The sequence below is a fragment of the Dendrobates tinctorius genome, unplaced genomic scaffold (genome assembly GCF_039654945.1).
Source record: "Dendrobates tinctorius isolate UK_male_01 unplaced genomic scaffold, ASM3965494v1 ptg000128l, whole genome shotgun sequence".
In the NCBI taxonomy this organism is placed as follows: Eukaryota; Metazoa; Chordata; class Amphibia; order Anura; family Dendrobatidae; genus Dendrobates; species Dendrobates tinctorius.
The window spans coordinates 16,863,176-16,877,014 of NW_027361796.1; the positions used below are offsets into that span (position 1 = coordinate 16,863,176).

The window sequence follows — 13,839 nt, forward strand, 5'->3', positions numbered from 1 at the left end:
CAGATATCCTCTTTCTTCCCCGAGGATTCCTCTTGTAGGGTCTGTTCTATACAAGACTGACACAGTCTCTTAGGGTGGCCGTCTGGGAGGGGCTGAGAACATAAGGCACACTCTCTATTTTTCGCCTCTCCGTTCTTTTTGCCTAAAGGGTATGGACAAGAGGAACGCCATCAGCTGTAAGTCTGACTAAAAACACTCACCCGTGAATCTCGTCAGCAAAATACAGGCTGCAGCGTTCGCGACTCAGGCTGAGGCGAGGGACGTTTTTTTTCTCTTTCCGCTTCTTTTCCGTGGGCTCATTCTGCCTAGAGTGCCGGCTGGAATCTCTCCTGGAGCTGCCACTTCTCCTAGTGCTGCCGCTCCTTCTCGTGCTACTGCTCTTTCTGCTGCCTTGTGGGGATTCCCCTGGCTGGTTCAACTGGAGCGAAACCGGGTCGTTTGTGGACGACATAGCTGTGCACCGCGGTGATTTTTATGCAGCTTCCTGGTTTCGCCCCCTTTTTTTTTCTTCCTTTTCCCCCCTAGTGTGCATGCGCGGCCGCCTGCTCCCGCGATACCGCTGTCTTCTGCCTCACCTGACCCCGGAAGTCGTTCCTGAGCTTCCGGGTCTCCTCAGCATGGGAGCGCCGGCTTCCTCCTTGCTCTGCCTCTCCCGATCGCTGCCCCCTGCCTCGCTGGGACATACACTGCAGCAGGTATGTCGCTTTCCCTTTCAGTGCTGCTGGCGCCACCATATCTGCGCGAGCTCAAGGCGTCTGTTTCTCCTCGGCCTCGCTCCGTCGGGGGGGGAAGTACCATCCCCGGTGCCGCGCTCCTGTAATGCGTCTGTCTCGTGTCTCCAGGGGGGACTCCCAATAAAAAAAGTGAGCCTCCTCACCGAGGCCTCACCTGCATTACCAGCCACGGGGGGGCATCCTCTGCCGCCCGACGCTGCTTCCAGCCCTGGGGCCCCTGCTGCTCGTATCATGCATGCGGGCGGCTACAAGGCCAGGCATCCTCTTCTGCGGGTTCCTTCTAGGAACAGGAAATCAAACTGAGGGAGCGAGGGGGACCACCCCATTTATCTCTCTGTAGGTTTCCTGTTCCTAGGGTCGGATCCCCTCTCTCAGTGGGTGCTGTCGTGGCGAAGAGGAAAAAATGACACCAAAAATATCACAAAGCTTGCGCCATTTTCACCACCATAATTTCTCCCCAGATGTTCATCTAACGATTTTTCTTTTACTAAATTCATCACTTACAATATCTGCAATGTCTTGTCCTCTGTTATTCCAGCTAGAAATTTCTGAAGAAACTGACAGCTAAGTGTTACCGGTAAGTTGTGTCCCTAAAAATGCTGACACTGTCCATTAGGGGTGGTGCCAGCATCTCTATAAGCAAAAAACAAAGCACCCATACCTGGAAATAAAGATAAAATGACAATTTAGCTGATTAGTATCAAGTTGAAATGACTTGCCAAAGTTGAGTCGCATTAAAGGAGCAAGGATGGATGCCCAATTAACAGGAGGGTACTGATGAGTGTCAGCGGCTGCTACGATGGACGACACACACACCCTAACCAAGGCTGGAGGGATTGCTTCAGGGCCTACAATAAAAGAAACAGAATGCTAAACAGTTTTGTGCCATAGCATCCTTTCAAAACATTACTATATCTTTTAGGTATCAGGTACAGGTCATTGAAAATGTATTCATACCCTGTGATCTTTTCCAGATTTTTTCACGTTACACCCACAAACTTAAATGTATTTTAATGGGATTTTAAGTGATGTACCAATACAAAGTAGCAAGTATGTGAAGTGTAAAGTCAATGATACATGGTTTCTAAATATTGTAAAAATATAAATCTGAAAATTGTGACATTTATTTGTATTCAGCCCCCTGTAGTTGGAGACACCTAAATAAAGTTCTCAGTGATCAATTGCCTCCAAAAGTCCCATACCATATTTTGCGGGTTATAAGACGTAGTGGACCATAAGACACACCTCAAATGTGGAGGAGGAAAATATTATTTTTAATAAAATGGTTGTGTGTCTTATATTCTGCTTTTATTGTAGGTTATGTTTTCACTGTGGTGGTGTTTGGGAAAATGTCTGCCGGAGGCAGTGCATGCGCAGACTGAGATCTCGGGATACCAGACACCCAAATTACTGCTTAGTTATATGAAGAGGAGGATGAATGAACTCATGGAGATCAACATCCGACACTGCGGAGACACCATCACGTGTTTCTCAACGCAGTGATTCTAGAGCACTGCCCCCATCCCTTATGGGAAATATGCAAAACATGCAAAACAGAAGCCGCGGAGACACCATCACGTGTTTCTCAACGCAAGCAATGACCAGCCAGGTCTTTGTCCGGGAAGGAACAACCACGGGAAGGGCAGTCTCCAATGAAGGAAACCACCTATGCCAAAACATGGTATCCATCCACATACAGCTGTTTCGGGGTATTGCCCCTCATCAGTGTGGAGTAGGAAACTGGCTGGTAGGAGCAATGCCTAGTAAAAAGACTATGAAGAGGAGGATGAATGAACTCATGGAGATCAACATCCGACACTGCGGAGACACCATCACGTGTTTCTCAACGCAGTGATTCTAGAGCACTGCCCCCATCCCTTATGGGAAATATGCAAAACATGCAAAACAGAAGCCGCGGAGACACCATCACGTGTTTCTCAACGCAAGCAATGACCAGCCAGGTCTTTGTCCGGGAAGGAACAACCACGGGAAGGGCAGTCTCCAATGAAGGAAACCACCTATGCCAAAACATGGTATCCATCCACATACAGCTGTTTCGGGGTATTGCCCCTCATCAGTGTGGAGTAGGAAACTGGCTGGTAGGAGCAATGCCTAGTAAAAAGACTATGAAGAGGAGGATGAATGAACTCATGGAGATCAACATCCGACACTGCGGAGACACCATCACGTGTTTCTCAACGCAGTGATTCTAGAGCACTGCCCCCATCCCTTATGGGAAATATGCAAAACATGCAAAACAGAAGCCGCGGAGACACCATCACGTGTTTCTCAACGCAAGCAATGACCAGCCAGGTCTTTGTCCGGGAAGGAACAACCACGGGAAGGGCAGTCTCCAATGAAGGAAACCACCTATGCCAAAACATGGTATCCATCCACATACAGCTGTTTCGGGGTATTGCCCCTCATCAGTGTGGAGTAGTTTTGCATATTTCCCATAAGGGATGGGGGCAGTGCTCTAGAATCACTGCGTTGAGAAACACGTGATGGTGTCTCCGCAGTGTCGGATGTTGATCTCCATGAGTTCATTCATCCTCCTCTTCATAGTCTTTTTACTAGGCATTGCTCCTACCAGCCAGTTTCCTACTCCACACTGATGAGGGGCAATACCCCGAAACAGCTGTATGTGGATGGATACCATGTTTTGGCATAGGTGGTTTCCTTCATTGGAGACTGCCCTTCCCGTGGTTGTTCCTTCCCGGACAAAGACCTGGCTGGTCATTGCTTGCGTTGAGAAACACGTGATGGTGTCTCCGCGGCTTCTGTTTTGCATGTTTTGCATATTTCCCATAAGGGATGGGGGCAGTGCTCTAGAATCACTGCGTTGAGAAACACGTGATGGTGTCTCCGCAGTGTCGGATGTTGATCTCCATGAGTTCATTCATCCTCCTCTTCATAGTCTTTTTACTAGGCATTGCTCCTACCAGCCAGTTTCATACTCCACACTGATGAGGGGCAATACCCCGAAACAGCTGTATGTGGATGGATACCATGTTTTGGCATAGGTGGTTTCCTTCATTGGAGACTGCCCTTCCCGTGGTTGTTCCTTCCCGGACAAAGACCTGGCTGGTCATTGCTTGCGTTGAGAAACACGTGATGGTGTCTCCGCGGCTTCTGTTTTGCATGTTTTGCATATTTCCCATAAGGGATGGGGGAAGTGCTCTAGAATCACTGCGTTGAGAAACACGTGATGGTGTCTCCGCAGTGTCGGATGTTGATCTCCATGAGTTCATTCATCCTCCTCTTCATAGTCTTTTTACTAGGCATTGCTCCTACCAGCCAGTTTCCTACTCCACACTGATGAGGGGCAATACCCCGAAACAGCTGTATGTGGATGGATACCATGTTTTGGCATAGGTGGTTTCCTTCATTGGAGACTGCCCTTCCCGTGGTTGTTCCTTCCCGGACAAAGACCTGGCTGGTCATTGCTTGCGTTGAGAAACACGTGATGGTGTCTCCGCGGCTTCTGTTTTGCATGTTTTGCATATTTCCCATAAGGGATGGGGGCAGTGCTCTAGAATCACTGCGTTGAGAAACACGTGATGGTGTCTCCGCAGTGTCGGATGTTGATCTCCATGAGTTCATTCATCCTCCTCTTCATAGTCTTTTTACTAGGCATTGCTCCTACCAGCCAGTTTCCTACTCCACACTGATGAGGGGCAATACCCCGAAACAGCTGTATGTGGATGGATACCATGTTTTGGCATAGGTGGTTTCCTTCATTGGAGACTGCCCTTCCCGTGGTTGTTCCTTCCCGGACAAAGACCTGGCTGGTCATTGCTTGCGTTGAGAAACACGTGATGGTGTCTCCGCGGCTTCTGTTTTGCATGTTTTGCATATTTCCCATAAGGGATGGGGGCAGTGCTCTAGAATCACTGCGTTGAGAAACACGTGATGGTGTCTCCGCAGTGTCGGATGTTGATCTCCATGAGTTCATTCATCCTCCTCTTCATAGTCTTTTTACTAGGCATTGCTCCTACCAGCCAGTTTCCTACTCCACACTGATGAGGGGCAATACCCCGAAACAGCTGTATGTGGATGGATACCATGTTTTGGCATAGGTGGTTTCCTTCATTGGAGACTGCCCTTCCCGTGGTTGTTCCTTCCCGGACAAAGACCTGGCTGGTCATTGCTTGCGTTGAGAAACACGTGATGGTGTCTCCGCGGCTTCTGTTTTGCATGTTTTGCATATTTCCCATAAGGGATGGGGGCAGTGCTCTAGAATCACTGCGTTGAGAAACACGTGATGGTGTCTCCGCAGTGTCGGATGTTGATCTCCATGAGTTCATTCATCCTCCTCTTCATAGTCTTTTTACTAGGCATTGCTCCTACCAGCCAGTTTCCTACTCCACACTGATGAGGGGCAATACCCCGAAACAGCTGTATGTGGATGGATACCATGTTTTGGCATAGGTGGTTTCCTTCATTGGAGACTGCCCTTCCCGTGGTTGTTCCTTCCCGGACAAAGACCTGGCTGGTCATTGCTTGTACTGCTTAGTTATAGACACCTCTCAAAAAGGTAGCACAGTATGAAAGTGCACCAGGGAATATGCAGTATTAGCTGTGAAGTTATAGTATATACAGTGCTTACTGTGAAGTTAAAATATAACTTACTAGCTGAAGAGCCCGGTGTTGCCTGGGCATAGTAACCAACTGTGGTTAGTTATAACAAATTATAATGATTATATTGCACATAAAAACATTTCACATCATATATTCAACACTAGAGATTTGCCACACAAATTAACTAAACGATTACCCAAGTATTGATAGTATTTTATATTCAACTAATTCAAGAGCCTTTTGATAAAAAAACATGTTTGGTTTTTCCTTTCGGTGCAACGATGAACAGATTTTTGGCAGTTCCAACTCTTGAACAAATCATGTAAAGTTGACCATGAGAAAAGCATGGAGATTGCAAATCGATCCCTACTACTTTCAAGGACTGTCCCTGTGCATTGTTAATGGACATTGCAAATAGCAGTTGAACTGGAAACTGGAGGCGTTTAAAATAAAAAAACAAATCAGATGGAATGAGTGGAATTCTTGGAATGAAAATGTCCTCTCCTTTGGCACATGCTGTTTCTGAGCTGTGTATCTAACCCTATCCTGTGTGATAATGTCTGCTGAGCAGTGTATCTAATCCTATCCTGTGTGATACCGTCTGCTGAGCCGTGTATCTAATCCTATCCTGTGTGATACTGACTGCTGAACTATGTACCTAATCCTATCATGTGTGTTGCTGACTGCTGAGCCGTGTATCTAATCCTATTCTGTGTGATACTGTCTGCTGAGCCGTGTATCTAATACTATTCTGTGTGATACTGTGTGCTGAGCCGTGTATCTAATCCTCTCCTGTGTGATACCGACTGCTGAGCTGTGTATCTAATCCTATCCTGTGTGATATTGACTGCTGAGCTGTGTATCTAATTCTATCCTGTGTGATACTGACTGCTGAACCATGTGTCTAATCCTCTCCTGTGTGATACTGACTGCTGAGCCGTGTATCTAATCCTATCCTGTGTGATATTAGGCTCTCCCTGCAGTCTGTGTCAGAGGGTGGTCTGTGTTGGCACGGTAATAAATTGTGTTCTTTCCAGCTTTACAGAAGGACGATAACACCATAGAAATGATAAGAATAATAGGCCTCAGTTACCATAACTGTCTACAAAGAAAACTGTTGCTGGTAGCAACCAATCACAGCTCATTTTTCATCTTTTAAACAGCTCTGGGACAGAGTGGCGAGTTTTGAGTGGCGACTTTTGTGTTACGACTTTTATGTGGTGAGGTTGGTGTATATGTGGTGAAATGTGTGCTGAGGGTGGTATATGTGGTGAAGCACGTGGTAGTGTGTGGCGCATTTTGTGTTCATATCCCCGTGTGTGGTGAGTATCCCATGTCAGGGCCCCACCTTAGCAACTGTGCAGTATATTCTCTTGGCGTCATCGCTCTCATTCTTTAAGTCCCCCTTCTTCACATCTGGCAGCTGTCAATTTGCCTCCAACACTTTTCCTTTCACTTTTTGCCCATTATGTAGATAGGGGCAAAATTGTTTGGGGAATTGGAATGCGCGGGGTTAAAATTTCGCCTCACAACATAGCCTATGACGCTCTTGGGGTCCAAACGTGTGACTGTGCCAAATTTTGTGGCTGTAGCTGCGACGGTGCGGATGCCAATCCCGGACATACACACATACATACATATTGAGCTTTATATATTAGAATATATGCAAAGGATCATATATTCAATATCCAGTTGCTGGTTTAACACAGGTCATGTGGCAATCCTGTATGGTAGAGTACCATTATTGCACTAAAAAGGCTGCCAAATCACTATGTATCTCTGATATCCTTGTATAGTCATTTGTAACCTGAGAGATAATGAGACATAATTAGACTGTGGGCTTTTTTTCACCTAATATACCCTAAACTCAGACAGACATCCTACTGGTTCCTCAGTACATTAGATATATTTGTGTCCCACTATGTGTCCATAGCAAATACTGCCCTATGTACTCATATACGCAGTATAATAACAGTCAGGCTAGATGGGGTTATGTGCTGATTAATCCCCAAGGTTACTGGGTAAACATGCGGTATTAATAATTAACAGAATAGATTGGAACAGTCTCATCCGGCATGCTGGTGGCTGCCCCCCCTCAGTGACTCCCGACTCGTTTCGGTCATTGACTCATCAAGAGAGTAATTAGGAGAAGGCATCATGTCCATTCAGGACCAGTGATCCATTTTCTATATGCATGTCTTTCATAATAGGAAACCTGTAACATGCTACTGGTATGATGGAGACTACTTGTATCTCCCTCCTTTCTATTTTTGCGGCAATTTAGGATATTGACCAGTAAAAATGAAAGGGAGTAAGAGGTGACCACCCCATTTACATATGAGACATATTATTGGTGGCCTCGCACCAATATCTGTGTATCAATACCAGTAATACCAGTATCTATGACCACAGACAATAGGGTACACCTTACGCATGCGCTGGTCTGTCCACACAAGTGACACATGCGCTCCAGCACCCTGTAACGCGGACCACTGTATGTGATGTCCGCTGGTCACACACAGGTAATGCACAGTATCTGGCTTACAGCCTATTAGTGATGCCCATACTATTAGATCAAGCCAGCTGCCCAGCGCAATCTAATGCATCCTATGAGAACAGACACCCTAGCCAGATACTGTGCATTACCTGTGTGTGAGCAGCACCCTATACAGGCCTTTTTTAGTGTAATCTAATAATAGGCAATCACCCCCTCCATTTTGCACCTGTATTGCTGACATCTTTATATCATGGGTATGCTGCATCATGATGCATTTGTTCGGAGACCTGCTGCCCCTTTGTGCTGTATTAATTCTTGAATTTTTGGAGGATTTTTAGTCCTCTTTCTGTCTGGCTTTTTTAGCGCAATAAAGGCACCCTACAGTACAGGATTGCCACATATCCTGTGTTACAACAGCAACTGGATATTGATTTATAAGATCCTTTGCATATATTAACCTATAAAACTTTTCTGGGCACATGGTCTGGTTTGTTCAGGACTTGATATATGGTATAGTTTTATTCAGTTAGCATTATTTGGCTTACTCATCACAAGTTACAAACCATAAGTTAGAGTCTGAAATAAAGTGGAATATTGCATTATATTATTATCAACTGGGAAGAAGGCTATTTGGTGTAATTGAGTACCATTGTGTGTAATTATGTCTGTCTGTCCCCTGCACTCTGCACTTTTTGAATGTATTTTATTATAAGCGACAATAAGTTATATTTTAACTTCACAGTAAACAATGTATATCCTATAACTTTATAGACACATCTCCTTTACTTAACCCTGGGTTGACTTTACACACCTGACATCAACCCCCCAAAATATTACCCAATTGCCACAACACCAGGGCAATCACGAAGAGTAAGGTAAAGTGCCAGAAATGGTGCATCTAATATGAGGTGCCACTTCTGGGGATGCTGTGGGTTGGTCTTTTTTAGGCTGGGACCTTCCCAGCCTCATAACATCAGCGACCAGCTGTCTGATTTACCTTGGCTGGTTATCAAAAATGTAGGGGACCCCACATCGTTTTTTTAATTATTTATTTAGTTTCCAGCAGCGATCTTTGAGTCTGAGATGTGTACAGGCATCTTCCCCATGCTGTTCCCATTCCTTTTGAGCACTGTTTCCATCCATTTCAGGCCGCCTGTTAGGGTCTCCCGGACAAAGGCTCAAGTTTCTCATTGACTTCCATTATACTTGTTACTCGAGTCGAGCCTGTCCAAGCGTCCAAACTGCTTGATTCTAGTAACGAGCACTCAGGCATTTTAGTATTCTCTCCTCACTAGTTTTAATATGTCTAGAATGCGTTAGTACAAAACAACAACATAAGCCTTACTTTGTCACTACAAAAGTCAATGGACTCTGTTAGGTTTCGTGACAATCAGCTGAAGAATGGATCTGTTAGAGCTGTGTTATGCACAGAAACCGTCTCACTAACGTGAATGAATCCTAATATCTTCCCTATTTCCATCATAACAGAGAAGGTGGCATAGTGTTTTCATAGTGTAATATACTTCACACATCAAGAATTCACTAATTTCAGACGTCAAATGCAAACTGATATGGACAAATATCGCTTTGATACCTGCGGCACATATCAGGCCTTCAACAAAATTAATTTGCTGCCACTATGTTTTATAAGACACTATTGTAGGCACACAAGCTGGGACTGTTATCTTGAGAAATCTTAAAGAATGAGTGAGATTGCGTGATTGAGTGAGAAGTCTCAGTAGATTGCGGTTAGACAGTGGAGACTAAAATGATACCGACTTCCTTTGTTGCAAAATTAAATACTAAAGGGGAAATCCAGAAAAAAAAGATCTTCTGATATGTCAGGAAAGGGTATCTCCAAGCTTAATTAGCAGCAGGACATTATGGAACAGCTCATAGATTATTTGCACTGTACAACACTTTGATACATAGATTTATGGCTGTTGAAGTGATTAAAGGGGGGGGTGTCATTAAAGGAGTTGTTTAGGATTAGAAAAACATGGCTGCTTTCTTTTAGTGGTTTTCCTTGGGATCCCTTCAAAGAGGAGCCCTATTCAACAACTGTTCTAATACAGAATATGCCAAGAGACTCAACTTATTAAAGAGAAAAGCCAGTCCTTCACTTCTTTAATGATCTGGAAAATTGCTAGAACCTCTGTTAGGCGTCGGGTTCCTGTCGCTGCACAGCGGGAATCCCGAGCCTTGCTTCCAGCGGTCTCCCATTCCTCTCCAGCCGCAGAGGAGGTTGCTCAGCAAACTCGTCGGTCCAGGCGCTCTGCCCAGACCAGCTCCGTGGGTTTGCTTGCTGCTGCCACCTCTGGCAATACATGCTGCTCAGCAGCGAGATTCTCCAGGGACTAAGTCCCCATGTCGGGCCACTGAGCATGCCCGTGGAGTGATCTCCCATTGGAGATCGAAGGTCACATGCTCAGGTCCTGCTCCTGTTCGGATTGGCCCATCCGAGAAGCCAGGAAGGTCCCGTACGCTCGCGGCTATAAAAGGTTCGCATGGCCGCTCGGCCATGCACTAGGATAAGACTGTATTTACAGACTATGTGGAGTGAGTGATGTATGCACGTATGAATGTCTCTGGTGAATGACTCATTAAGAAACCCTTACCCTTGGTACGCATGTGTTGTGCAGCCTAGCCTGCTAGCGCCCAGGCTTAGGTGTACGTAGGACAGAGGTTGAGTCAGGCATCAGTCCTCACCAGGGACTTGGCACGCCTCAGTGCACGTGCTCCACTTCATAGCCAGCGTATAGCAGCGCTCGCGGCAGCGACGCCGCACGCTCAGTGGGCCTAGAAGGACTCTAACCCCGTGTCCTTGGGGTAGAGTTCTGTGGTCGTACACTGTGCAATCTTTTGGATGGGCTCTGTGAGCTAAACAGGCTCCGGCATCTACATTCAGCGGATGTGCGACTCTGTGCATTAACAGAGTTCGCACCTGTTCACATTGGGTAACGTAACCCACGTGTGACTGTTTTTACGCCGCTCTATTCTTCCGCCATTACCTAGCAGCAGTGTACCACCTCTGCACGGTGGACCCCGGGCTGCGAACACACCTACTATTATTTTATAATTTGGTGCGTTCCGCCAGCCCTAACATTATCCTAGCGCCAGGGTCTGGCTAGTAATGGCGGACGAACAGCGACCGTTGCAGTACATTCGGCAGCTGCAGGGCAGGTTGGCGGCTCTCGAGCGTCCAGCCTCAGCTGCGGATGTTACTGCGGTCGCTGTTCAGGCAGCCACAGAGGCTGTCTCCCGTGTGACCACTGCCATCCCTGCCCCGACTTTGTCCCGCCTCCTACTGCCCGAGAAGTTCTCGGGTGATAGTGCCTATTGTAAGGGTTTCGTGAGCCAGTGCTCGATACAACTGGAGCTGCTGGCAGCACGATTCCCCTCCGAGTGGGCCAAAGTGGGATTTATTATTTCCCTCTTGTCGGGCAGGGCTTTGGAGTGGGCCACACCGCTGTGGGAGCGTGGTGATCATGTGGTGCAGAGTGCCTCTCAGTTCTTGGACACTCTGAAGCATGTCTTCCTGGGACCGCGAGTCACCCATGACACCGCGCTCCTGCTGCTGGCATTGTCACAGGGTTCGTCCACGGTCAGCCACTTTGCCATCCAGTTGCGGACGCTGGCCTCGGAGTTAGAGTGGCCAGATAAGGTCCTCATTCCTGCATTCTGGAGAGGTTTGGCTGGCCATGTGAAGGACGCTCTGGCCACCAGGGAGATTCCTGCTACACTGGAGGAGCTTATCACCGTCTCCACCTGTATAGACCTTCGCTTTGCCGAGCGAAGGTTGGAGCGGACCCAGTGTAGGCAGAGGTTTAGGTTGGCACCCAGTTTTGCTAAATCTCTGGAATCTCCCGATCGGGCATCCGAGCGTCAGGGGGTTTCCCGCGAGGGATCCAGGCTCCGGCCCGCTCGAGCCCCTGTGATCTGTCATGGTTGCCGGCAGTCCGGTCACTTTGCCAACCAGTGCCCACAGCGGCTGGGAAGACGCTCGCCCCTAATGGCCGTAGGAGGCGGCTCACTAGAATCCGCGGCGTTTTCCTCCAAGTTGTCCTTTAAGGGGACACTTGGGTTTGGTTCTTCCACTCTGGCGGTGGAGGTTTGCATGGATTCCGGAGCGGAGGGCAATTTTATGCCATCTGCCTTCACTCAACAGCACGCGATACCACTGCTTATGATGTCCCAGCCAGTCACCATCAGAGTAGTGAATGGCGCGACTCTGCCCTCACAGATTACCCACCAAACCGCTCCACTGATACTCTCGGTGTCTCCATCTTATCAGGAGACGATATCCCTCCTCGTCATGCCCGAGGGTATCGACCAGGTCCTTCTAGGGGTCCCCTGGTTGCGGTATCACTCTCCCCATATAGAGTGGTCCTCGGGCAGAATTCTTGGTTGGAGTAAGTCATGTGAGGGTAGATGTCTGAGGGAATGCATCCAGGTTGCCTCCACCGAGGTCCCCGCAGATCTTTCCTCGCTTCCCAAACACTATCGACAGTATGCAGACGTGTTCTCCAAAAAGGCGGCAGAGACACTTCCACCGCATTGACCCTATGACTGTCCTATTGACCTCTTGCCTGGTGCTGAGCCTCCCCGGGGTCGAGTCTATCCCCTATCTCTCCCGGAGACAGAGGCCATGTCTCAATACATCAGGGAGAATCTGGCAAGAGGATTCGTTAGGAAGTCAGTGTCACCAGCGGGGGCGGGATTCTTCTTCGTCCAGAAGAAGAGTGGGGAATTATGTCCTTGCATCGATTACAGGGGTCTTAACGCCATCACCGTTAAGAATAAGTATCCTCTACCCCTGATATCGGAGATGTTCGATAGGCTACGGGGAGCGAGAGTGTTTACCAAACTTGATCTGCGGGGGTCTTACAACCTGATTCGTATCCGTGATGGGGACGAATGGAAGACGGCATTTAACACCAGAGACGGGCACTATGAATATCTGGTGATGCCCTTCGGGCTCTGTAATGCCCCAGTCGTCTTCCAAGACTTTGTGAACGATATCTTCCGGGATATGCTTACCACCTCGGTAGTAGTCTATCTGGATGATATTCTCATCTACTCTCCAGATATTGACTCCCACCGGAGAGATGTTTGCAAAGTTTTCGACCTCCTGCGGGTAAACTCCCTCTATGCCAAGTTGGAGAAGTGTGTGTTTGAGCAGGAGTCCTTGCCTTTCTTGGGCTATATAATCTCAGCCCAGGGTTTGGCCATGGATCCTGCCAAGCTACAGGCGGTGATGGATTGGCAGGAACCCCATTCTCTCAAAGCGGTGCAGCGCTTTATGGGGTTCATAAATTACTATCGCCAATTCATTCCCCACTTCTCGACTTTGGTAGCGCCCTTGGTAGCCTTCACCAAGAAGGGTGCAAACCCAAGTTGTGGTCAGAACCTGTCTCCAAGGCCTTCGCCGCTATTAAATCCCACTTCGCTAGCGCTCCCATTCTACATCGCCCCGATGTAGATAAGCTCTTCATTCTGGAGGTGGATGCCTCTTCCGTTGGTGCTGGAGCAGTCCTGTTCCAGAAGGACTCGCAAGGTCAGAAGCACCCATGCTTCTTCTTCTCTAAGACCTTCACACCGGCGGAGAGGAATTATTCCATTGGGGACAGGAAGTTGCTAGCAATGAAGCTGGCCTTCTCAGAATGGAGACACCTCCTGGAGGGGGCTCGCCATCATTTCCAGGTGTTCACCGACCACAAAAATTTGGTCTACACTACCTACAGACTGCCCAGCGGCTGAATTCTCACTAGGCCAGATGGTCCTTGTTCTTCTCCCGATTCCATTTCACCCTGCATTTTCTCTCCCGGGAGAAAAACGTCCGGGCCGACGCTCTTTCTCGCTCCATGGTGTCACCGGAGGAGGAGCCTCAGCTGATAGTTCCATCGGAGAATCTGAGGACCATGGCTCCGGTTGCTTTCGAGTCGGTACCTCCGGGCAAGACTTTTGTCCCTGCCCATCTGCGACCGGAGGTCCTCTCTTGGGCTCATTCGTCCAGGGTGGGGGGAC

At 47.9% G+C, this 13,839-nt stretch overlaps 1 protein-coding gene and 1 long non-coding RNA gene across 4 annotated transcripts in view; one reads left to right on the plus strand and one right to left on the minus strand.

The window, feature by feature from the left end:
- Positions 1-13,839, minus strand: part of FOCAD (focadhesin) — a 364,090-nt gene that overhangs the window by 45,955 nt on the left and 304,296 nt on the right. For all 3 annotated transcript variants that reach the window (XM_073542693.1, XM_073542692.1, XM_073542694.1), the window contains one exon: positions 1,454-1,582. In XM_073542693.1, the coding sequence (XP_073398794.1) occupies positions 1,454-1,582 (129 nt within the window). The remainder of the gene's footprint in view (positions 1-1,453; positions 1,583-13,839) is intronic.
- LOC141047573 (uncharacterized) lies at positions 619-5,960 on the plus strand. Its single transcript, XR_012219836.1, has 3 exons — positions 619-695; positions 1,273-1,311; positions 5,605-5,960. It is a non-coding gene; the product is annotated as an uncharacterized lncRNA (long non-coding RNA).